This window comes from Delphinapterus leucas, chromosome 3 (assembly GCF_059928025.1).
Source record: "Delphinapterus leucas isolate spDelLeu-1000000601 "Yukka" chromosome 3, BTC_Dleu_Yukka2, whole genome shotgun sequence".
Classification (NCBI taxonomy): Eukaryota; Metazoa; Chordata; class Mammalia; order Artiodactyla; family Monodontidae; genus Delphinapterus; species Delphinapterus leucas.
This window is the reverse complement of record NC_143131.1, coordinates 119,566,799-119,593,076: the sequence shown is the minus strand read 5'-3', so window position 1 is coordinate 119,593,076 and position 26,278 is coordinate 119,566,799. Positions and strand designations below refer to the sequence as shown.

Below are 26,278 nucleotides of genomic sequence, written 5' to 3'. Positions count from 1 at the left end.
GGCCTTATTCGTAGGGAAAGACATTATTCTTGAAGGTTTGGTCTGAGCTGTCTATAACAATCATACTGTACTGTCATAAACCTTAACTTGAAACTTTTCTTTAGCTTGTTCAATTTGCATAAAGTAATGAATAAATGAATATACTGTGCTTAGGATGATGTTCCTAAACCTAGAGTGATGATCATTTTTAATATATTTATTAAATATTGGACATGTCAAATGAACAAAGCAGGGGTTCTTGCCCCCAGGCAACTTACAATCTGGTCCACAGAAACAGCTACAATAACGGTCTGAAGAAGGATCTGATATAAAATATTTAGAGCCTGGCTTGGCTGAGTCCTTTAGATCTTTTTGTGAAATGATTGGCTATGGCTAAATATACAGTTTACAGATGAGGAATAACTTTTTCCTTATGCCATGTTGTAGGAGTACCGTGTCAACTAGTACATGTGTATATTTTACGAAAATATATTTCTGTAGTAATAAGAGCACAATTGCTTTTATAGAATGCTCTCTCACTCCATTTTATGATCTTAGTGGTCCCAAGAAGTGTGTGTCTGGTTTTGTTTTGTTTTTTAATAAATAGGGGAACTGAAGCATGAAGAATTAACGTGATTTGCTCAGAATCATACTTGCAGTTGTTTAGCATGCCATAAATAAAAATTAGGACTCATGATCTTTTTCCTTCAGCTAAAGTTCTAGATAAATTTTGTCAGTTTGCTTACTGTATTAGTTGCTTACTTTTACATGACAAACTCAATAGCTTAAAATAAAACCCACTTATTAGCTCACAGTTCCGTTGGTCAGAAGTCCAGCAAGGATAGTTTGGCTGGGTTCTCAGAGTATCACAGGGCTGAAATCAAGGTGTCAGCTGGGCCTTTTCTCATCTGTAGGTGCTGGAGGAAAACCTTCCAAGTGCATTCAAGTTGGAAGAATTCAGCCTCTTGCAGTTGTAGCACTGAGGTCCCTGTTTCTTTGCTGGCTCTCAGCTCCTAGATGCTGCCTGTAATCCCTGCCATTTGGCTTATTTTATGCTGAAGCCAGAAATGGCATGTTGGATCCTTGTGTTTCTGACCTCTTACCCTAGGTTTAAAGGGCTTGTGTGATTGGGTCAGACCCACATGGATAATTTCCCCTTCTTAAAAGTCAGTTGTGCTAAATAATATAACCTAATCACAAGAGTGATATCCTATCATATTTACAGTCCTGGTGATTATACAGCGTATGTACGTCAGGCTGGGAATCTTGGGGGACGTCCTAGAATTCTACCTACCACACTAAATATTTCCCTCACGCTGAATTAGCCCATGAGCAAGTGTGGATGTCAGAAGAGGGAGAGGTGGGAATTGAGTATATTGAGGCAGTGAATTGCATTGTGATTATAGGTGTTATGAGAAAAACCTGGGCCTCCTAGAATCATCACAGAGCAGGGGCCAAGTGGCATTCACCTGTGGTGTTCTCCCTTAGCCGAGAGTTCAGATATAGTTGTCCCCTATTAGTTAGCCTGAACAAAATCTTTAGAAAGTACCGAAATATGGGCTTGCTCTAATAGGTTTATATTACCCGTATGCTAGCCACATGGTTCATGAGGTAAAAGTCCATGATTAACTGTTCCTGTGAAGCACATTGGTAGGAATTAGAAACACTTTTTGCTGTGTAAAGTACTCTGTGATCAGAGTAATGGTTAATCATATTCTCTTATTAGATCTCTCCTAACCTCTCGTCTGCTAAGGACACTACCTAATTACTTTTTGTTAGGCTACATGAGTATCCTGTTCCAAGAGACTGTCTTTAATTGTCTGAGAATCCTATGCCCTTTTTGTCGCTAGATGGAAAAGTTAAAGATTCAGGGAATTGGGTAGAAGTGAATCAGTGCCTTGGATGAATTTTCTTATATCCTTGAATTTATAATAAGACCAGTTCTGTTACTAGGCAAACAGAGGGAACCTCTGTCCAAAACGTCTGCCAAGTTTAGTCCGATCGGCCCACTTTTAAAAAGCTGAAGTGCTAATAGATGCAGCCACCACCACCACAACAAATCCAGCTATGGAAAAGGAGTTTTAGATTTCATTTGCATTTATTATGATAATAATTGATCAGAGTATGTTTCAGACTCATTCGGTCATAAATTTATTTTAATTAGCTTGGCCTCATAGGGCATACCTTGGGAGTTTGACTTTAATTTTTGGTTTCTTAGAGAAACCAAACTGTAAAGTCTCTAGGAAGTTTCTTATTTCCTGTAGATGGTAACCAAAAGATTTATCTTACCACATATTACATTAGGATGTGGTGACTGAATCAGCGCTTTGAATTACACTCTGGAAGGAGAGCGAAGGGACAGCTTTTCATTTTTATGTTGATTGATGGTCTTAATGCAGAGCAGTGCCCAGCCAAGTATATTTATTCTGATGCTATTACTTTTGATGCAGTGTACCTTTGAGCAATTTGTGTTAATTTAAGTAAGATTTGATAATACTGAGAATCTTTTAGAGGAAATGAATCTTATTTTAATAAATGCAGTTTTGTTAAGCTCTTTTCCTGTACCAGCTAATGACCTTCAGAAATTTATTTACCCATCCAATTCTATTGAATAAAAAATTCCTATAGAATAAATGTTTTTCTGCCCCTTTAAAAAATATTTTGTGCTTCTATCTATAATTGTTTGCATATAACTGAAAGATTATTATAAAAATTGAGTAAGAAGCAAAAATCTAGACTATATTTAAATGACGATATTGCCACCCTGAGGAGGAGGCTCCCAAGTGTTGGAGTCATAGTCTGACTTTAGATTCTCTGCGTGTTTACAAGGGCTCCTTCTGAGGGTATCCGTGGGTTAAGCCATGAGGAATGTAGGGGATCACCACAAAGATCCTGGAATCTTTGTCCTAGGGATTTCTTTTACCTCTTTCATGTGTTAGATCTCCTGTTTCCTGTATTTCAGGTCTTTAACTTTCTTGGTTTGCTCCCTCATTTTGGTGGAGCGTATCCTACAGTTGCTTCCTAAGGTGCACGGGGATAAATTTTTTGAAAGCTTCAATGTCTGAAAATATCTATTTTGAACTCACATTTGATGAGTAATTTGGTTGGGTATAGAATTCTAAGTTAGAAGTTTTTTTCTTTTTTTTCAGATTTTATAAAGGCCTTTTTTCATTGTTTAGCTTTTTGTATGTAGTTTAAAAAATTCAAAGCTTCTCTGATTCCTTTGTATATGACCAGTTTTCCTCCCTTCTTCCCCGCCCCCACTTGCCCCAGCCGCACTGCATGGCATGCGGGATCTTAGTTCCCTGACCAGGGATTGAACCTGCTCCCCCAGCAGTGAAATTTCGGAGTCTTAACCACTGGACCGCCAGGGAAGTCCCCCTTCTTTCAAACTGTAGGATTTTCTTTGTTTTCCCAGTGTTTTGGAATTTCACCATGATAATACCTTTGTGTGGTGATCTGTTTTTGTGATGGGAACTTATCCTTCAGTACTGGAAAATTTTTTTAAAAATTGACCTATAGTTGATTTACAATGTTGTTAGTTTCTGCTATACCCCAAAGTGATTCAGATATACATATGTATACATCTTTTTTATATTCTTTTCCTTTATGGTTTATCACAGGATTTTTTTTTTTTTTTTTTTTTTGGCTGTGTCGGGTCTTCGTTGCTGCACGCAGGCTTTCTCTAGTTGTGGTGAGCGGGGGCTACTCTTACTTGCAGTGCACAGGCTTCTCATGGCGGTGGCGTCTCTTGTTGCAGAGCATGGGCTCTAGGTGCATGGGCTTCAGTAGTTGTGGCTTGCGGGGTCTGGAGTGCAGGCTCAGTAGTTGTGGTGCGTAGGCTTAGTTGCTCCACGGCAAGTGGGATCTTCCCGGACCAGGGCTCGAACCCGTGTCCCTTGAATTGGCAGGCCGATTCTTAACCACTGTGCCACCAGGGAAGTCCCTATCACAGGATATTGAATATAGTTCCCTGTGCTATGTGGTAAGACCTTGTTAAAGTTTATCCATTTTAGATATAATAGTTTGCATCTGCTAACCCCAGCCTCCCAATCCATCACTCCCCCACCCCCCTCCTTGGCAACCACAAGCCTGTTCCCTATGTCTATGAGTTTGTTTCTATTTCATAGATAGGTTCATTTGTGCCATATTTTATTTATTTTTATTTTTTTAATTTAAAAAATTATTATTTTATTTATTTATTTTTGGCTGCGTCGTGTCTTCGTTGCTGTGTGCGGGCTTTCTCTAGTTGCGGCGAATAGGAGCTAGTCTTCATTGCAGTGCGTTGGCTTCTCATTGCGGTGGCTTCTCTTGTTGCGGAGCACGGTCTCTAGGCGCTTGGGCTCAGTAGTTGTGGCTCGTGGGCTCTAGAGTGCAGGCTCAGTTGTGGCGCACGGGCTTAGTTGCTCCGCGGCATGTGGGATCTTCCCGGACCAGGGATCAAACCTGTGTCCCCTGCATTGGCAGGAGGATTCCTAACCACTGCACCACCAGGGAAGCTCTGTGCCATATTTTAGATGCCACATATAAGTGATATCATATGGTGTATGTCTTTCTCTTTCTGACTTACTTCACTTAGTATGATAATCTCAAAGTACATCCACGTTGCTGCAAATGGCATTATTTCATTCTTTCTTATGGCTGCGTAGTATTCCATTGTATATATAAACCACGTCTTCTTTATCCACTCACCTGTTTATGGACATTTAGGTTGTTTCCATGTCTTGGCTATTGTGAATAGTGCTGCTGTGAACATAGGGTTGCATGTATCTTTTAAAATTATAGTTTTTTTCTGGATATATGCCCAGGAGTGAGATTGCTGGATCATATGGCGACTCTATTTTTAGTCTTTTGAGGAACCTCCATACTGTTTTCCAGAGTGGCTGCACCAACTTACATTCAGTACTGGGAAATATTCTTGAATTATTTCTTTGATAGCTTGCTCCTCTGTTCTCCTGTTATTTGGATATTGGACCTCCCAAACTGATCTAATTTTCTTATCTTTACTCTCTTATTTTTCCATCTCTGTCTTTTTGCTCTAATTTTGGGAGATATCCTCAAATTCTTATCTTCCAGCCCTTCTATTGAGTTTCTGTTCTCATGTGTTCAGTTTCTCAGGGTTCTTTTTCCTCTGAATGTTTCTTTTTAAAATGGCATTATAGGGACTTCCCTGGCGGTCCAGTGGTTAAGACTCTGCACTTCCACTGCAGGGGGCGTGGGTTTGATCCCTGGTCGGGGGACTAAGATAATGCATGCCGCACAGCATGGCCAAAACTTTAAAAAAAACAATTTTAAAAAATGGCATTATGTTCTCCCGTGTGGATATTAATTTTTTTTCCTAATCTTTCTTTTTCTTGCATAGTCTCTGTATAATGAGTTGCTTTTTCCCCCTCTCTTATTAGGATTTTTCCTCATGTGTTTGATAATCCTTGGTTGTCTGTTAATGTTTAAAAATGAGGGGCTAAAAAACTCATTGGTAACTCTGGGTGCATGGGTAGGGTTTGTTAGCTGTGCAGTTTATTGTAGGCTAGCCCTGTCCAATAGAAATATAATGTGAATCACATATGTAATTTTAGATTTTCTAGTAGCCACAGAAAAAGATAGAAAGAAAAAAGTGAAAAGAAACATGTGAAATTAACTTTAATAATAAAATTTTTAATCCAGCATATCTAAAACATTATTTTAACATGTAATAGGTATAACAATTATTACCTTCTGTTTTTTATATGAAGTTATTGAACTCCAGTTTTTATTTTACATTTATAGCACATCTCAATTTGGATGCTAAATTTTCATGAAGATACTTGATGTGTATTTAGATTTGAAAAGATTTACAGGTGAAAGGTAGATTCACATACCTAGCGTGTTCCAAACATATTGATACTTAAGTTTAACAATAACAATAAAATATTAGCTTTTAATTTCGATAAAATTAAATAAAATGAAAAATTCCTTTTTCAGTTGCACTAGGCACATTAGAAGTGCTTAATAGTTACCTGTGTCTGGTAGCCACCATATTGGATGGCACGGTTCATCTGCTTGGACTATGTCAGTAGCTTAATGTTGTTTTTCAGTTCCCCAGAGAAGGCTCTTCCAACCTTCTGCCTCAAGGGTAAGGGTTTTGGGGTGCTGGGGTCCTCAGAAACTAGAAGGGGGAAGGTGCTGGGTGTCTCAGCTTATAGTATGCATAGATTATTACTCTTCTTTTTGGTATAGGGTCTCTGCCCACAACTGTGCCTGGCATCCCCTGATCCAGAGATCTGTGTTTTACCCTCTTCTAAGAATAAATTTCCAGACTTCTGCTGGAGTAAGGGAGGGTAGTCTCCCAATGGCATGGGGGGAGGGGTGTTGGGGGGGTAACGGAGAATCTACCTGTCCAGCTGCTTCTTAAGCAGCTTTCAAACCAATCTTATTTTTGGGCCTCCCCCTCCCTCCAACTGCCCATTTCTATAGGTACCTGGTGCTGCTAATTCCTGAGCCTGTTGAGGATCCTGAAGTACAATTTGGATTGGTCATTAGCTTTTCCTATGGCAGGTTTAGGACTCAGTTTTCTTAGGTCTGTTGGGTCTTAGTCCCAGCTTCAAAAGGTGATTGCAATTACGCTTTTCTTGTTCTTCCCAACCTTGTAGGCTCCTTCCCTCTGTCATTTTTTCTTTCTAAAAATTCCTTTTCTGTAGATTTAGAAGGGTTTCAAAAAGCGGGGAAATTTGATTCAGTCTACCGTCTTTTATCTGGAAGTTCCTATTAATCTGTATTCATGAGCAGATTTTGATATGCTAAAAAATTTCATTCCGTATTTATGCTTCCTTCAGTATCTATATTTGTAGTTAAAGGTTTTAGTATAGTTTTAGTGGAAGACTCAGTAGGAGGGACAGGACGATGAAGTATTTAGTGAAGATAAGTAAGGGTTTATAGTTTGGGGGCAGAAAATAATTGATAGCAAACAAGGAGAAAGGTGAGTGTAGAAGCATTTAGAAAGAAGTAGGTGGGATCATTAGAGACCGTGTTTAAAAGCTTGAACCTCTGGGGCATAAGGCATAAATATAGCTCCAGTAGCATTTATCTTCAGGGTCTCCACTATTTTTAGTCCTTCTTACTTTTCATGAGCTAGGAACCTCTTGTTGCGTATCTCAGAGAATCCACAAAACAGTTAATGGTACAGTTAAAAAAAAAACAACAAACAAAGCTGTTTGTAAACTGTATGTTCAAGATCTGTAAGGAAAGCACACATAGTATTAAATAAGTAAATTAATACACCCTCAGTATACTGTAGCAGCAGGTTCCATTTCAGTAATGGAATTGAGCTTGCTGTTTGGGTGTTCTGTTGGGTTCTGAAACAGAATTTTGCCTGTAGCACTGTGATTCACTTTGCTGGTAGATGCTGCCCTCTGTTGGAGTAGTTGAGGAAATGCATGGATCATTTTTACTGTCCTTACTCAAATTGAGCACTAAAGCATGGATAATTTTTTTAAGGAATAAATCTGTTTCTAATGATGCACCAAGGAAAGCAAGGGAGACTGGTTTCTTCCTTCTTAAGAAAAGAGATGTTTACTTTTGTATGTAAAGGCAACAGTTAGTGGGCATTAAATGGGAACAAGACAAGAATCTGGAGAGTGCAAATATTTAGGGCTTTGGAATCTGGAGACCAGAGTTCCATACCCAGCTTGCCCTTATTCATGTGACCTCAGTGATTTACTCCACCTGCCTGGGCTTCAGTTTCTTCACTAATGCAGTGAAGAGGTGGAATAGATTTGAGGGCTTTTGCAGGGATTGGTATTTTAGGAGAGCAGCCCCAGATTATGGTATTTGTTCATAGGAGATATAATGACTAAGTCTTAGGCTCTACCCTGAAGGAACTTAGTCTGGAAATGGCTAGAGGAGGCAATCAAAGGAGAGTTGTAATCCACTTCTAGTGCTGTGAGACAGGAAAGTACCTATTTCTATATACACACAAGGAGAGGTACCCATCCAATTAGAGGAGGTATCATCCTGTAGGGCCTGTTGGAGCTAGCCTTGAAAGCACAGTCTAGTCTGAGGGAAACAGCAGCCTAGAGAAAGTCTTGGGTTGTGAGACAGCAAGATCTGTTTGTGGACCTGCAAGCTAGTTAGGATGCCCAGAACATAGAGTTTGAAATGGAGGGTTTGTTGTGAGATGAGTCAAGGGAGAGAAGCCAGAAGTGTCATATGCCATGCTGAGGAATTTGGATCTTAACCTGAGGGCAGTAGGGAACTATTGCAGGGTTTTAAATGGGAAATAACATGGACAGCTTGGCATTTTAGAACGATTACTCTTGGGTATAGTATATAGAATGGATTTTGTGTTGGGCAGATGGGATTGAAGGCAAGGAGATCAGTTAGGAGGCTGTTACAGTAAATCAAACAGGAGATCATAGTGGCGTGAACTTCAATAGTGGGGATGGAGGGAAGAGAAATAAGAGTCTGCAGACAGAACAAGTTGCTGGTTTGTTGCTCTTTAACTTAACCTGCAGCTGAAATTGATTCATTAGACCCAGGTTCTGTTACCTACGTTATATCCATCCCAGAATTGTTTGGGTTGTTGCTTGGTTCTGAGGGAACATTTTGAGTTTGGAGGACAAGGTTCTGGAAGCACTTGCTCTAGGAGCAAATAAGTTTAACCTTCGCAATGGCAACCTAACTATAAACATTCATCCTTTTTGTGGCTTGTTTCACCTCTGTGTGTCAGGTGACAGGGTGGTGACAAAAGGAACTGTGAGTCTCCTTGGGTGTTGCTGTCTCTGCTTCATCATCCTTCTGCCTTTGCTGCCCTTCTGCCTTTACTTTGTGTAAACAGCACACACAAAGTAACTTTAGATTCCATTGACACTGAGCAAGGATCGTATGGTTTCGGGTGAGTGATTAGCATTCCATCAGTAGAAGGTTGACCTCCTCTGGACCGTGGAGGGCAAAGTTAAGATTCACAGGTCACACTGGATTTAACCGAACTCTGACATGGGGCACATGAACATAAGGACATAGATTTTTCTCGTCTGTAAAAAGGTTGGTAAAGTAGCTTTGTGGCAGTGTCAGAAACAGTTTTTCATTAGTTGAGAAAAGTTCATCAAGAGGCATTTACTATACTCTTCTAAGGACATTAGCAAAAATAGATATGGTTTAAAACTAAGTATTAGAATGAAGAATTCCTGCTTTCCTGGAATACCTGCTTGTTCAGATTTTTTGGGGTAAAGTGTAGCACATATACAGAAGAGAATATAAAACATACAGAATAATTATAAACAGAACATCCATGTAACCATCATCCATATCAAGAAATAGAATATTATTGTAAGTACCCCCGAAGCCCCCTGTCCCCTTCTGCAGTCATTACTCTTCCACCCACTTCAGGTAACCACTGTTTTGCCATTTGTGGTAATCATTCCCTTTATAATTGTACATCCTAAATAATATAATTTAGTCTTGCATGTTTTTAATCTCAGTGTAAAAGAAATAATACATTCACTTTTATGTTTGTGAGTAGCTGTAAGTTCATTCACTTTCTTTGTGTAATTGTTTTCCACTCTACCATTATACGAGTTTATCCATTCTATTCTTGATAGCTATTTGGATTGTTCTCTGTTTTATTGATAGATATTACACTGTTGCTGTGAACATTCTTGTTATACACAACCTGCTACATATGTGCAAGTTTCTGAAGGGTAGATTTATAGGAACTGACATGTTGAGTTGTAATATATCTGCATATTTTAACTTTACTAGATCATGCCATACTGTTTTCCAAAGTGGCCATAGCAATTTACATTCACACCAACAGTGTGTGAGAGCTCCCGCTGCTCTGTGACTAGACAGACACACATGAAAATTTTTGCCAGTCTTGAGTGTGAAATGATACCTCGTTGTGGTTTTAGTTTGCATTTCCTTGTTTACTAATGCAGTTGAACACATTTCATAGGTTTATCAGTCATCCCATTTAGAGTTTTTTCAGTTCTCCACCTTTTTTTCCCCAAAGGGTTATTATATTTTAGTGACCTTAAAACTCCTGCCCCTTACCTAAGGAAATGTGCTAAGGAATAGTCTGGCAGAAATCTAGCATGTGGGAAGGAGCCTATATCCTTTCAACTTATTTTCTCCTCTTTTTTTCCCCAACCCATCTGGTATTTGGGAGGTTTCCTGGCATTTCACTGATCTCTCTTCCCTTTCTTCTCCCTCGTTTTTCCTGTTCCTAGACTCTGAAGCGGCTCATGGCAGATGAGGTAAGGAAATTTTGTTCAGCATGTGCATGGCTCACTTCCTACACTATGACATTTACCAGTTGCAATAACTTTGACTTTCTATAACTTATAAATGTGATATGGGTTCTATTCTCAGGTCATCCCAAAGCTTTTTCCTAACTCTTTGCTCTGTTTGACCCATTGCATGCATTTCCCTGGCACATTCATTGGCTTCCAAGGTTAGGCATGTTCTTTAAACTCCAAGCTGACTTGCTGTCCGGATGTCACTCTGATCACTTGAAGCCCCGGAATGCTTGCAGATATTTACTGCTATTTTCAACAGGTAGTGCCGACAAGCTGCCGCTTATCGGTAGCTCCTTTTGAATCGAACAGCTGTCCTTGCGGTTTGAGGAGTGGTTCATAAGCATTTGGTTGACAGAGAGATGACATATATACCCCTGAAGTAGATTACATTCTTTGCAAAGGGGATTTTGGAGAATATGTACTGAACTTTTGCTGCTTACATAACACAGGTGCTGTGGAGCGTACAGAAGAAAGAAAAAGGAATGGTTCCTGGTTTTAAGGCGTTTCCTTGTTTCTTGTATATGACGTATATCTATTAAAATCTATGGTCACACTTACCTCTTGAAGGGAGAGATCCTCTGAGGGCCTGGCCATATTTATTATTGGATAGCTAGAGGGAAACAAAAGGCATTTTACTGAGCACTCTGCACATGAGGTGCTGTCAGTTCTGTGCTGCTAGACGGCTTAGAAATGACAGGGGAGCTAAAGAACAAAGTTTTCTCTTTTTAGAGAGTTTCCAGTTCTTAATACTTCATTCCTCTTATCTTTGGATGAAGGTGAGAGTACAGAGTCCGTGTAGTAAATTAGATACAAGGAAGACTGGTTTCTCTTTTTCATGTCAGAAGAGCCTTGAACTGGCCACAAACCAGAGGAGCCATGCACGTATAAGAAGTTAGAGGCTATTTGATGTGTGCTTTGTTGTGTAAACGAAAATGGATGACTGCTAATACTTTTTTTTTCTTTCTCAGCTGGAGAGATTTACCAGCATGAGAATTAAGAAGGAGAAAGAAAAGCCTAATTCTGCTCATAGAAATTCTTCTGCATCATATGGGGATGATCCCACTGCACAGTCATTGCAGGATGTTTCAGATGAGCAAGTTCTAGTACTCTTTGAACAGATGCTGGTAAGTTTCCCACCCCAAAGCATTGCTTCTTCTTGAAAATGCTTTTACGAGCATGATGGGCCCTTTTTTGTGTACAGTCCCCCTTAACTATCCTTTAATTACAAAAAATTCCAGGCTTAACAGAGAACTTCTTAATAGCAGTCCCATTAATGAAGGGACTACATATACAAGCGCCAGTCCGTAAGATTGGAATCTATGAATTAGGCTTGGAAATATCTGATCACTGACCACCTTGTTAATGTCCTGCAGCCCAGCAGCACTTTAGCCACAAAGATATAAAATGAGTGGGACAGCTCTTGTGGTAGTGTGATGACCACCTTTGGGTTAGCCAGAGTAGATAAAGTTTTAAAACATTCACAACAAAATCTATATGAAGAAGAAGCTGAGTGACTTCCCTCGTGGCGCAGGGAATCCGCCTGCCAATGCAGGGGACACGGCTTCGATCCCTGGTCTGGAAAGATCCCACATGCTGCCAAGCAACTAAGCCTGTGCGCCATAACTACTGAGCCTGCGCTCTAGAGCCCGTGAGCCACAGTGCTGAGCCCGCGTGCCACAACTACTGAAGCCCGTGAGCCTAGAGCCCGTGCTCCACAACAAGAGAAGCCACCGCAATGAGAAGCCTGTGCACCACAACGAAGAGTAGCTGCCGCTCGCCACAACTAGAGAAAGCTCACGCGCAACAATGAAGACCCAACCCGGCCAAAAATAAATAAATAAAAGGAAGGGAGGGAGGGAGGGAAAGAAGAAGCTGAGGAATAGAAAGGCATCGTTTGCCCAAGATCTTCTACTTAGTGGTGAATCTGGAAAGAGAGTTCTGATGTTACAATCACTAGAAGACCTTTAAAGGTTGGGGCTGAGGTCAGTTCAGTAATGAGCTGTGCATGGATGTGACTGACTTTGCTGTCTTCAGTGAGGACCATTGCGTGGGGAGGACACTGAGTGAATGTCCACTAGTGCTAAGTCTTGGAAAGTTTTGAGTACATGCTTATAAGGTTTCATAAGACCTATATATTAACTTGGATTTATGATCTCAGATTCAATTAGAGATTAGTGGCAGGCCTAACTTAATTAAAAGCATGCGCTTAAAACCCTTAAAACTGAGGCCTGGTACCTGTGGTAGTCACCACTCAACCAGTACTACTATTATTACCTTTCCTTGAAGCTTTCAGTTTGTCTCATAATAATCCAAGTGTGTTAAGAGTCCAAGAGTATGATCTATCAAGACAGTCTCTTGGCCTTGGATTGCAAATTTAAATGTCTTTAGGGCCAAGGGAGGAAGCATAAATAAGTTAAGCAGGCTACATAGAAGATGATAAAAAGGAGAAGGGACTGCAGTAAAATGAAGGACTTTTGGCATTTTTGATAAACTCCAACCACGATTCAGTTCCAGTAGGTTTTGTAGCATTCCAGTTGGGAATGCTAGCCCAGTAGTGCCAGATATTTCTGTTTTTCAAAAGAAACCAGAAATCTCTATTTTTTAAAAAAAACAAAAATTGTTTTTTGAAAAACAAATATCATAGCCAGCATTCAGATTTCCTGAATTAGGTCATTTTTAGAAAAACAATTTGTTTGTTCAAATCACAGTTCCAGGTGAGGTCCATTGTGATATTCTACTAAGTTTCATTTGAACTATAGGTTTTCCTCCCTCTCTTTAATCCTTGCTCTTGTTATAAAAAAAATATGTTGAAGAAACTGTTTGACCTGTAGAGTTTTCCATAATCTTAAATTTGCTGATCGCATCCCTTGGCACTATAAATTCATATTTTTATATGAAGTCTCTCAAATTTAAAATGTTGAGCTAGCCAGACAAAACATACTTTATCTTTGGGTCTGATTCAACCTGAGGGCCAGTATTTTGCAACTTCCTTGTTCAATTTATCTGTAAAAGGAGGAAGAAAGCACCAGGAATTGAGTCAGAAAGAAGTCAAATTATTACTGTGACAATTTGGTGGTGGTGATTCCTTCACACATCACACACAAACACACACATGGGGAAGAAATTGAATATATCCTTTTTTTTCTCCTATACTTTCCCCGTTTCAAATAATATTCTGGACTTGTTAGGGTTACACTTGTGCTCACAAAAATAGGAGGCTCAGACACGTGGTTATATATGTAATAGGGTCAAGCAGAGCCTTTCCCCCAATGACACACTCCAGGTTATGTCTGTTGAGGGAATTTGTCACAGTTTCCAGTTCTTTCTTCATGGGAAAGGAGTTTGTACAGGGACTTAGTTAACCAGGGGTAATGGGTGTTTAGGCCCTAGAGTGGTGCAGATTTTGCTGCTGTTTGCATGATGCCAGTCATCCAGTGCTTCAGTCTGAAGAGATTATTAAGGTCCATCCTAAGTGCAGAAAATACTACGTTTGCTTTTCTTTCAATAATGCAAAATAAGTTTTCCCTCTATATTGAGAGTCCACTTCTGTTAGGGAAAAATTTAGTGTATGTGTATAAAAATGTCTGTTGGGATTTATAATAAAATGTTAACCATATTTATCCCTAAGGAATTCCCATCATCTATAATAGCTTAAGTCTCTAAGGATCAGGAAAATTTATTTATTCAATAAGCATTTAGTGTGTTCATCTCTTTACTAAGTATACTAAACATTAAACACTGAAAACTTGTAAGGAATTCAAGGCAATTTTTCCCCCTTTTTTCCTCCCATTTCTAGTTGGATATGAACCTGAATGAGGAAAAACAGCAACCTTTGAGGGAGAAGGACATTATCATCAAGAGGGAGATGGTGTCCCAGTACTTGCACACCTCCAAGGCTGTGAGTCCTGGGGCAGGTACCCACGATGTGGGAGACTGTGCCCTTATCTTGGACCTGTTTGTTTTGCTACTTTTATAGAACTTTTCATGTCCACATCAGTTTTATTTCATTCTTTTATATAAACCTACTCATTTTTTACTCTCATTTGAGTTACTTTTCTTACATACTTTTGCCTGATTCGATCTTCATGAAGTATGTATGGGTAATGGGAAGGAAATTCTGAGTCTCACATAGTTTGGTGGTATATATATATTGTTTAAACTGTATTAACTAATTCTGGTCCAATTTATGACTGAGTCCAGTGTTTACTAATCTCTGTATGCTCCTTTCCAGGGCATGAGTCAAAAGGAGAGCTCTAGGTCAGCTATGATGTACATTCAGGAGCTGAGGTCGGGCTTGCGGGATGTGCCTCTGCTCAGCTGCCTGGAGTCCCTTCGTGTCTCCCTCAACAACAACCCTGTCAGGTGAGGATTCTGAGGTAGTAACAGGAGTGAGAGCCCAGTGTTGGAGCTCACTGGTGGGGATTAAAGATCAAAGGAGTCAGGGAAGTATGAGACTGTTTTGGATTGGAAGTAAAGAGTTGCCAGGATATACTTTGTTTTGGTGGATATTTATTGATTTGATTTGATATTGCATCGTCTTTGTCTCTTCCTTACAGTTGGGTGCAAACATTTGGTGCTGAGGGCCTGGCTTCCTTATTGGACATCCTTAAACGACTTCATGATGAGAAAGAGGAGACTGCTGGGTGAGGACTTCCGAGTCTTGGCATCTTCTAGGTGGAGGGTAGTAGAGGACTTGGCTCTTTGCTCTAAAGGAGAAAATGGCAGTTAAATGGAAAGTTATGGACTAGGATATTATGCTGTTAGCTGAGAATGGGGTTTATCGTAGGGGTGACCGGAGAATGAAGGATGATTATAGGTACAGGGAAAGGAGGAACTTAAATTTCACGGTGAATAACACAAGATATATACCACATAAGATTGTGAGTCTCCCAGCACAGGTTCTTATCCAGTCTGGAAATAGGGTCTGATTTAGTCTAAAGCTCTCCTGTGATCTGGCCTGGGTCATATCTCATTTGGAAGTCTTATAATACACTTGATCAGTTTGGGACTAGCTTTATGATAGTCTTCAGGATTGGAATAATTCTGGGGATACCTTGCACTGTCTTAGGTTAGGCTACCTTGAAGCCAGCCTGACCCAAAATGATTTCTCTACTTCCTGGGATCTTTCCAAAACAAAACACAGGACCTCTACCTCCTGAACGTACAGACTTGAAACCGCTGACGCAGTGAGGCAAGCAGTAATAGGTGGGATGTTATCCTGATAGAATTTAGCCCTTAGGAGCCTACAGGGAGTTAAAGGGAAGATTTTAATATAATACTGAATTCTTGGTTTATGAGAGGATTAACCAATGGTTCTTTCTTCAGCTACCTCTTTTCACCAGTGTTTTAGGGTAGAGTGCTATGTGCTAGAATTTACTCAGCTACTAGTTGGGAGTGTTCCTAAGACCCTTGTTTACAAGATTGAAAAGTCAAATGGGGAGGGGTATAGAATGAAGGGACTTCACTGAGTATGTCTTCTACATGCAGAAGCTACGATAGCCGTAACAAGCATGAGGTCATCCGCTGCTTGAAAGCTTTTATGAACAACAAGGTAAGATATTTCCCATTCTCATTCAACCCCCATCGTGACTGCTGTTTTTTCTCTTCTGTTGGCAAACTCAAAAAGGGACCTAGGAATATGAGGTTCAAGGCTTCTAGCTTTCCCTTTTAGTACCGTAACTTTTTGATCACCACATACACATACTTTTATGGATCTTTTCCCTCAGTTGTAATGTCTGTTTCAGAGGATAGGCTTAATTTTCTTCTTCTGTTTATACTTTTTTTGCTAATTCTTAAACTTCCTGACCTGTAGTTATTATTTTTGGGAGGTTTACTTTATTTTCTGCTTATTTGTTGTTGTTTTTTCCCCAGTCTATTCCTACTTTACAATCTTTTCTTCCTTCCTTCCTTTCTTTTTCTTTCTCTCTTTCTCTCTCTCTTCCTCTTTTTCTTTTTTTGTCTGTTTAGTATTTAAACTTAGGGATCCTACAGTTATTTGTTCCTCAGTGCAAATCTGTCTTCCTCACTATTTAATTTTGTTATAACTATTCCACTGGCTTAGGGGGAACATTGAAAAGAAACATAAGAATCAAAGTTTTTATTCTTGGAAGACATAGAATTCTGTTGTGTCTGCTAGAAAATTATTTTGCTATGCTCATTTCTGTTTAGCTATATTGGAAAAAGTGTTCTACCCTGTATTAGTTTGCTAGGGTTGCTATAACAAAGTACTACAAACTGGGTGTCTTAAACAACAGAAGTTCATTTATCTCACAGTTCTAGAGGCGATAAGTCCAAGATAAGGTGTTGATATGGTTGGTTCCTTCTGAAGGCTGTGAGAGAGGTTATGTCCCATGCCTGTTTCCTAGCTTCTGGTGTCTTGCTGGCAATCTTTGACATTCCTTGGCTTGTAGATGCATCACCCCAATCTCAGCTTTTGTGTTCACATGGCGTTCTCCCTGTGTGCACATCTGTGTCCAAATTTCCCCTTTTTATAAAGATAACCGTTATATGGGATTAAGGGCCCACCCTACTCTAGTCTGACCTCATGGTGATCTAATTACACCTGCCAATGACACTATTTCCAAATAAGGTTACATTCTGAGGTAATGGGGGTTAGGACTTAAACATACGAATTTTGGGAGGAGGACCATTCAATCCATAAGAACCCGTAAACTTGTCCTTGGTTAGATGCTCTCATCTTTAAGCCTCCTTTTCTCTTTTTGTCCTACCAGTTTGGAATCAAGACCATGTTGGAGACAGAAGAAGGAATTCTGCTGCTGGTCAGAGCCATGGATCCTGCTGTTCCCAACATGATGATTGATGCAGCTAAGCTGCTTTCTGCTCTTTGTATCCTACCACAGCCAGAAGACATGTATGTGACTGGAATTATTTTTCTTCTCTATTTTTTTTTATCGTCTTCCTTAGTCTAGAGGAATATTAAGTTGCTTGGGTGTCCACTTAGTCTTAAATACTAGGTAAGACTATATTTCTTACATGAACACTGTGTATCTTAATATTTAAGAAAGATTGTTAAGAGATGGAAGCTGTTCTGCATGTACCACTGGTTATCAAAGGTACAGCAGGATCTCCTAGATCTCCATTAATGTCTGTATTGTCTAGGACAAGGGTTTCTTTTTACATTTTTTTTAAATTCAGAAGTAACACACCATTATTTTTAAAATTCAAACAACATAGAAGTATATGAAGTACAATTTAACAACGTCATCCCTTTGGCAAACCCTATTCTGCAGAGGTAACCACTGTTAATGGTGTGGTACAGTCTCATAGATCATTTTCTAGCACAGACAAATATTTACTAAATTCTAACACACCTGCCACTCCAAAAGATGGTTTCTTAGAATTAAGGAAAGATGGCTTATGCCTATAAAACCAATCTCATGTATAGGATAGATTTTTATTTTTGTGGAGGGGTTTGGTTTAACAAAAGCTAAATCATACCACCATTCTTTTCAACTTGTTTCTTTTTATTTAACAGTAGCTCTTGGACATTCTTCTCTGGCAGTACTTCTAGATCTATCTTATTATCTTTAGTGGCTGTTTAGCATTTCATACTCTGTACGTCCCATAATTTAATGATTCCTTCATTGCTAGACTTTTAGGTAGAATTTTTTTTAGCACATTCTGACCCCTGCTCCAGATGATAAAAAATTTTATTATCAATTCTTGTGCATATATTCTTTGTACATATATTATTTCATATTTATGTGTTTATGTTAGATAGATTTTCTAGAAGTAAGCCAATGTTATGTGCATTAAAAAATTGGTACTGTTAAATGCCCCTCCAAAAGTTGTACCAATTTATATGCCGTAGAACAGGGGTCTTAATTTGGTAAATATAGGTAGGAGTCTGGGGCGGATTTTAGGGAGTGCATTTTTCTGAAGAGATGGTCCTTAGTTTCCTGTTGATCTGGCCTCTGCTCCAGGTGATGAGAAGAAGAATGTGAGAAATCCAGAACATTGATAATGTCTGTTTCCTAACTGATCTATGCCTCTGTATAATATACCTGTTGTGTACCTGTCTGTGTCAGAGCACCCAACCAGTTCTCTCCCTTTCCATACTCTCTGGCAGGAATGAAAGAGTTTTGGAGGCGATGACAGAAAGAGCTGAAATGGATGAGGTGGAACGTTTTCAGCCACTGCTGGATGGATTAAAAAGTGGGACCTCCCTTGCTCTCAAGGCATGTATACCTATGAAACTTGGCCCAAAAGTAGAATTCAAGATAGAAAGACTTAAGTTCATTTGACCTTTTAAGAGAACACATGGAGTGGTTACCAATGATATATATTTCAAAGTTCTTTCTGAAGGGAAAATGATTACCCTTCTCTCCAAGAAGGCAGAGAAAGAACTGTCTTCCTCATTATGAGATGGAAAAAAGTCATGGTATTTATTTACAAGCTAGAAAAACAAGGCCTAGAACAAATTATACCATAGAATCTCTGGAATCCTTTAGACCTCTGAACTCTCCAGACCTGTGTTTAAACCAAGTTGTATTGCTATATATAAGGAAGTCATTCTTGTAGTTTTTGTACTGAATCTTCTAGGTTATATTTGGGGGCCTCAGAATGCATGTAAAGAGAATGGAATCTTGATCTCTAGGAGTTAACGTTGACACAGCTGCTGAATTTTCTTATTTTAGGTGGGATGCCTGCAGCTGATCAATGCTCTCATCACACCAGCTGAAGAACTTGACTTCCGAGTTCACATCCGAAGCGAACTGATGCGCTTGGGGCTGCATCAGGTGTTGCAGGTGAGATGCAACACTTCATTAGAAAGGCTGGGCTGGTTCCTTCCTGCTCTTATAACCCCATCATCCCTGGGAAGACTTTGGTTTTCAGTTTAAAAACCAGGTTGAGGGAGTGCCCTGGTGGTCTAGTGGTTAGGATTCAGCACTTTCACTGCCGTGGGCCAGGTTCAATCCCTGGTTGGGGAACTGAGATCCCGCAAGCCATGCGGCATGCCAAAATTTAAAAAATTAAAAAAAAACAACAAAAAAACCAGGTTGAAATGTTTGGGTTTTTAACCAGCATAGGACACTTTTGGGTTCCCTGGCCTATACTTTTGCTGTTGACAGGACCTTCGAGAGATTGAAAATGATGATATGAAAGTGCAACTAAATGTGTTTGATGAGCAAGGAGAAGAGGATTCCTATGACCTGAAGGGACGTCTGGATGACATTCGAATGGAGATGGAATATCCTTTTACTGACTGGGTTGAAGACACAAGACATTCAGTTGCATTCAGTTGTAGATCCCTGTAAGGAATGGTGTGGAGTTGATGACTTACACGAGGGCATTAGCCCTGTCTTTGTAGATTAGGCAGGTGCCTTTTGATTGCCATTGGATATATTTACGTCATTGTGGACCAGAGAAGTTGGGAAAGGCGATCTGAGGGTTGCTCAACATGGAAGCAGCCATCAAAATTAGTATAGACCTCCTAGAACATGATAGCTTAGCTTATTAAGATGTAGAGCTGGTTTTGGGAGAACATAGACAAGTCAGGGAGTGAGGTTGTAATTTGCTCTCTTGTATGTTTCCATGAGACTGACGGGGAATAATTTGGTTACCTATTGATACTTGCCACAAGTGACTTTGAGGCAGTTACCTTTTTGTGTCTGTCTACTGCTCGATTTTCAAGCCAAGTACTAGGAGTTTTCTATCTCTGTGTATAGTACCCCCTGACTCACTGGTCCCCTGGCCAAAGAAAGTTTATAGAGCTTAAAGTTTAGGGCAGGGTTTACAGGAGGAACAGCTGTTAGAATAGAAGTGGCATCTTGCCACTTCTCCCGAGAATTGGGCAAGCTACCTGTCAAACATAGTTTCTAAATATATGCTTTCCTTAGCCTCTTCTCCTTTTCCACTGACTTCAGTGAAGTCTTCCAGATTCTCTTAAACACAGTGAAGGATTCAAAGGCAGAGCAACACTTCCTGTCCATCCTGCAACACCTACTTTTAGTCCGAAATGACTATGAGGCCAGGTAAGATGGTATACCTGTGGGAAGTTTTGAATTTGAGCCTAAGTGGAGAGTGCAAACTTCTTATATTCGAAGATTGTCTGTAGAGAGAAAAGGAAAAGACAAAGACATGGATTAGAGTTCATTTTTAGTTTCAGACATAAAGGGAGTTGCCAGTTGTCCCTTTAATCCAACTGAAAGGCATCTCTGTGGAAGAGATGAGAGTGTATAAGGTGAACTGCCTCCCTCTTTTGGAATGGGATGGTGGGGTGGAGTGAAGATGATAGCAAAGGAAGGCAGCCATTTAAAGTTGATTGATGTTGGAACATGAGATTCAAGCAGTAGAGTAGAGATTCAGCAATAGTAGTATCCATCACAGGCAGGATCAAGCTCGAATTTTAGGTGGAAAAGGATTTGCACTCGGAGGCAGATGGCAAGAAGTTTTGACTATCTGAAGTAGATGGGGTAGCTGATGTGGAAGAGGGGGATTTCTTAGCATGGCAGCAATACTTGGTTAATTTTATGAAAAGGTCTTTTCCAGAACATTTATCCTCAGGTCCTTCTGCTGTCAAAGCAGTTACCTTTCTTGATCCTGAATACCAAAATTTTATTTTGGTTTTCCTTTAATAACCTTATTTTGTTTCTTCTGTAGACCGCAGTACTATAAGTTGATTGAAGAATGTATTTCTCAGATAGTTCTGCACAAGAATGGGGCTGATCCTGATTTCAAGTGCCGGCACCTCCAGGTTGATATTGAGGGATTGATTGGTAAGCATATTTTTCTGTCTGGTTCCATAAAACATTGCTTCTATCTTTCATTTTGCATCTTTCTTTCAGTGAAAATTTCAGAGAAGATACTTTTCTAGCCCCTGGTATTTCCATTTTCACCCTTTCTTAGGTGATATAACCAATACCTGTGCTAGGAATATATAGGCCTTTAGTTTATTTCTACATAATTCTAAAAATTTATCCTGTCTCATACACCACCCCATGTTTTGAAGGGACTTCAGCTATTGTCTGCTACTCCTGCTGGTCCCAGAGATTCATAAGTATTACTTGTAGGCGTTCTCTGTGCCACCCGACATGGTGGCCTTACTGCATAACAGGCACTCAGAAATTATATGTTGAACTTAACTGAAAGTTCCATTTCTTTGTCTAGTACAGAACATTAAGAAGGATAAGAAAAATAAACAAAAAGAACAAAGACTGCCCTTTGGTTATGTAGAAGGGCTTAGGCAGTGAGAGGGGAATACGAGAATTGGGAACTTGACTTCCTGACTGTTCGCCTTCTTTTTAGATCAAATGATTGATAAAACAAAGGTGGAGAAATCTGAAGCCAAAGCTACAGAGCTGGAAAAAAAGGTATGTATGAGAGATCAAAAATAATTGGAGTATATCTTTCTTTAAGGATTTTGATTTTTCTGACATGTGAAACAGTTACCTGTGATATATTCAGTGTTCAGCACACAGTAGCAGTTCCTAGGGGAACCCTTTCTGCTGTAGGTTACTGAGTGGAGAAAGTGGTGTGGATGTGATCATGAGGAACTAGTCAGTCGTGAGTTTGCACAGTTCTTGGGCCCCTGAGCAGGAGGAAAGACAGGTGACACTCTCATATAACATTGACAGCACTTGGGTTTGCTTGGCGACTCAGGCCTTTTATCCATAGAACAACAGGAACTGGAATATGTCTGAATTCTCTTTTTCTCTTTGATTAAGGACTCCTATTGTTTTTGTTTGTTTGTTTTTTTAATTTTTTTTTTTTTTTTTTTTGCGGTACGTGAGCCTCTCACTGTTGTGGCCTCTCCCGTTGCGGAGCACAGGCTCCAGACGCGCAGGCTCAGCGGCCATGGCTCACGGGCCCAGCCGCTCCGCGGCATGTGGGATCTTCCCGGACCGGGGCACGAACCCGTGTCCCCTGCATCGGCAGGCGGACTCTCAACCACTGCGCCACCAGGGAAGCCCAAGGACTCCTATTGTCGATAGGTTTTTGATCCTTGAGAATCAAAATTGTGCACCTTAGCTGTCCTGGTTAAGTGTCTTTAAAATCTTAGTTGTTGCTGTTTTTTAAAATAACTCCAAGTATAGATAGACTATGGAGATAATCCCTGGCTTCCCCTTCCTTTAACCTTGATTTTAAGGTCGAGATCATGGTGGCCTTTTTTCCAGGCATCCCTTGGGTCAGTGAGCTCAACAGATCAAGGATTAGCACAAAACAGTAAATTATGGGGACTAACACCTGGCCTTTGCTGAGTTGGAGAGCTTACTGGGAGCCTGATTTCTTTCTCCTCTAGCTGGACTCAGAGTTAACAGCTCGACATGAGCTACAGGTGGAAATGAAAAAGATGGAAAGTGACTTTGAGCAGAAGCTCCAGGATCTTCAGGGAGAAAAGGATGCATTGGGTTCTGAAAAGGAAAAAATTGCCACAGAGAAACAGAACCTGGAAGCAGAAGTGTCTCAGCTCACAGGAGAGGTAATATCTGAACAGAGAAGGCAGAGTGACCTGTAACTGCCATCAGCAGCCTCAGAGTGAGCTTGTGTTGGAGCAGGAGGACTCTGTCATCTTACTCCCAGGGAGGGTTCAGATACTAATAGGTAATCTAGTTAGATGGCACATATTTTTAAAATCATAAGCTGTTTTGTTTTGGAAGTAAGTAATACATAAGATGGAAAATTTGGAAAATACAGAACAACACAAAGAATAAATGAGTCACAGTACTACCCAGAAATAAAGATAATAGCCTTCTAATAAATTTAGGAGTAAATACTAAACAAACTGTTCTCATATTTGCTATTTTTCTCTTATTTTAGTCATCTCTGGACAGATTTATGCCCACACACTCTCTGCAGTTATAGATATTTATATGATCTGTGATACTTGATAACTTGATCACCTAGGTGGTTATATAATTACCTGTATAGCACATATATTAATTACGTACCTAGAATATTTGATTTACTTGATCTTTGCATTTTCTTTCTTTTTTAAAAAATTAATTTATTTTATTTTTGGCTGCATTGGGTCTTTGTTGCTGCGCGCGGGCTTTCTCTAGTTGCGGTGAGCAGGGGCTACTCTTCGTTGCTGTGTGCAGGCTTCTCGTTGCGGTAGCTTCTCTTGTTGTGGAGCACGGGCTCTAGGCATGCGGGCTTCAGTAGTTGCAGCACGCACGCTCAGTAATTGTGGCTCGCAGGCTCTAGAGCTCAGGCTCAGTAGTTGTGGTGCACAGGCTTAGTTGCTCCGTGGCACGTGGGATCTTCCCGGACCAGGGATTGAACCCGTGTCCCCTGCGTTGGCAGGCAGATTCTTAACCACTGCGCCACTAGGGAAGTCCCGATCTTTGCATTTTCTAATCAAAGGGAGAGTTTAACATAAACTTTGAAGTTGCCGTTTTAATGCAAAGCATACTGAACTAGGAACCTGAATTCTAGTTTTGTCTCTGTCACTAAATAGCTATGTGACTTTAGGTGGAGCCTTTCAACTGTCTGACTCCTTTCACTCCCTTCATGTGTAAAGTGAGAAGTTTGGATTAAGTAACTTCTTAGGTCCTTTCCAGCCCCAGTGGTCCCTGAAGTGGAGTGAGAAGTACTCCCATTGGTGTTATTTCTGTAGGTTGCCAAGCTGTCCAAGGAACTGGAAGATGCCAAGAAAGAAGTGGCTTCACTCTCCACTGCAGTTACTGCTGCAGCCCCTCCTAGCAGTGCTACTTTTCCCCCTGCCCCTCCTTTACCTGGTGACTCTGGGCCTGTCAGTCCCCCCTCACCCCCTTTACCAGGAGAGGTTAGCACAGCCTCCGCACCCCCTCTTCCTGGGGGTGGGGCCATTCCTCCTCCACCACCTCCTCCTCCTCCTCTGCCTGGGGGTGCCTACATCCCCCCACCCCCTCCTCTGCCTGGGGGTACCTGCATCCCCCCACCTCCTCCTTTGCCTGGGGGTGCCTACATCCCCCCACCCCCTCCTCTGCCTGGGGGTGCCTGCATCCCCCCACCTCCCCCTTTGCCTGGGGGTGCCTGCATCCCCCCACCCCCTCCTCTGCCTGGGGGTGCCTGCATCCCCCCACCTCCCCCTTTGCCTGGGGGTGTTGGCATCCCCCCACCTCCGCCTTTGCCTGGGGGTGTTGGCATCCCCCCACCTCCTCCTCCCTTGCCTGGAGGACCAGGAATGCTACCTCCCCCTCCCCCTCTTCCTGGTGGAATCCCTCCACCTCCTCCATTTCCTGGAGGCCCTGGTATTCCTCCACCTCTCCCTTTTGGAGTTCCTGCAGCCCCAGTTCTGCCATTTGGATTAACCCCAAAGAAACTTTACAAGCCAGAGGTACAGCTCCGGAGGCCAAACTGGTCCAAGGTGAGAATTTCTGTCCATCTCTTCATCAGTAGATTTTAAGAGACCACTTCAGTTTCCTACTTTGTGTTTTGTGCATGGTTGGGCTTCCCTTTCTTATGGCTCACATCTGTCTGTCTTCAGGTTTCACTCATGTGTATGTTTATTCAGCAGATAATAGGCAAATCCTATATGCTGGATATCACTCGGGAGGGTTCTTCGAGCCCTATACTCTGCTACAAAACCTAAACTTATTCTTAAGTTAATATTTTTGCCCTTTTCTCTGAGGATATGAGTGCCATGGGATACCACACAGTTTGATAATAGTCATTTCACCAATCTGCAAGGTACTGATAAATTTTGCTGATCCAAAAGTCATGGATTTATGGATGCAGCTCCCTACCACTCCCACCCACCCCCACCCCGGTAAATAAGTTACACAGGATATGTTTGCATGGCACAGTGTGTGTTTGAGAGCACTGTGATTCTGCATCAGCCTTTTGCTTCTGGAGACCAAGGTAGAATAAAGGAGCTTAGGGATTTGTTCATAAAGTGAACAAATTTGGTACAGTTCACCACCCTGATGGGAAAAGTGTAATGTAGAGCAAGGGAAGATGTGAAATAAAGCCTTAATGCTTCTAAAAGTAGAGGATTTGGGGTTAGAAGGAGGATAAGCAGCATAACTGATTCTAGTTGTTGAATAATCACCAATAAACACATAACCTGGAATCATCGTCTCCTGGTCCCACCACAAAGAGCATAGCTGTTCTCTGTGTCTCAGGTTAGTCTTATTCTAGTATGATGTTGACAATAACCAGCCAGCTGCTTCTTTTGCATCTTAATCAGTTTTCTAGGATGGAAAGTACAGAGCTCAGTTTAGTAACTCTTAACACCTGCCTGTATCCACAGTTTGTCGCTGAGGACCTTTCCCAAGACTGCTTCTGGACAAAGGTGAAGGAGGACCGATTTGAGAACAATGAACTTTTCGCCAAACTTACCCTTACCTTTTCTGCCCAGACCAAGAGTGAGTCCTTTCCTCTTTCGTGCAAAGGGCCAGTGTAGGACTTAGAACATTTGTTAAGGGGGTCTCCCATTTCTTTCCCTTCCCTGGGTGAGGGTTGAAGAGAGCTGGGAGCTCCTATTCAGAAGAAAATAAGCTGGTTTTGTATTCTGGGGATGCTGGAGTTGGCAAAGAGAACTGTTGCATGTACGTATTTTTCCCCCCAGTTTTTTTGCATGTAGGTATTTTACATGCATGTAGGTATTTTACACAAGTGTAACTTGTGGGGATATGAGGTTAATGTGACAGAGCTCAGGCTGGTCTGAGAGTATCATTTTGATGATACTCTTGAATGGATTCTGGCACTGCCTTTAAGGCGCCTTCTTTAGACCTACATATGTAATTGATAAGAGCTGAGCAGAGTCTTTAGTAGGTGAGGTGGCTGAACAACTGTCTTTGTACAATAACAAAGAACCATATGTGATCCCTTTTCTTTTTTCCATTTCTTTCCAATATCTGATGCTTTCTCCTTCCTGGCACTTTGCTCCTGCAGCTTCGAAAGGTAAGAATACAGAAGAGCCTTGTAGCTGGGTCTCTTGAATATTAGAGAAAAAAATGAAACAGATGTAAAGGGATTTCTCTTTAGAAAACTAAGACTAGAAATTGGGGATTGATTTCTCTTTTGCTAGTTTTTTTTTAAGAGTCCAGAAGGACCAGTAGCTCTGATGTTAGCTGACAGGG

The 26,278-nt window shown here is 40.8% G+C and overlaps 1 protein-coding gene across 5 annotated transcripts in view; it reads left to right on the top strand.

Moving 5' to 3' along the window:
- DIAPH1 (diaphanous related formin 1) overlaps window positions 1-26,278 on the top strand; it is a 95,019-nt gene that overhangs the window by 15,920 nt on the left and 52,821 nt on the right. For 2 of the 5 annotated variants that reach the window (XM_089909404.1, XM_089909401.1), the window contains exons 2-16: window positions 11,219-11,374; window positions 14,047-14,148; window positions 14,482-14,612; window positions 14,807-14,893; window positions 15,738-15,801; window positions 16,982-17,121; window positions 18,340-18,448; window positions 18,908-19,018; window positions 19,343-19,461; window positions 20,129-20,245; window positions 20,874-20,989; window positions 21,519-21,583; window positions 22,513-22,692; window positions 23,830-24,561; window positions 25,447-25,561. In XM_089909404.1, the coding sequence (XP_089765530.1) occupies window positions 11,219-11,374; window positions 14,047-14,148; window positions 14,482-14,612; window positions 14,807-14,893; window positions 15,738-15,801; window positions 16,982-17,121; window positions 18,340-18,448; window positions 18,908-19,018; window positions 19,343-19,461; window positions 20,129-20,245; window positions 20,874-20,989; window positions 21,519-21,583; window positions 22,513-22,692; window positions 23,830-24,561; window positions 25,447-25,561 (2,344 nt within the window). Of the gene's footprint in view, window positions 1-10,181; window positions 10,209-11,218; window positions 11,375-14,046; window positions 14,149-14,481; window positions 14,613-14,806; window positions 14,894-15,737; window positions 15,802-16,981; window positions 17,122-18,339; window positions 18,449-18,907; window positions 19,019-19,342; window positions 19,462-20,128; window positions 20,246-20,873; window positions 20,990-21,518; window positions 21,584-22,512; window positions 22,693-23,829; window positions 24,562-25,446; window positions 25,562-26,090; window positions 26,100-26,278 lie in introns of all 5 variants that reach the window. The other 3 variants (XM_089909403.1, XM_089909400.1, XM_089909402.1) reach the window with 3 other exon arrangements.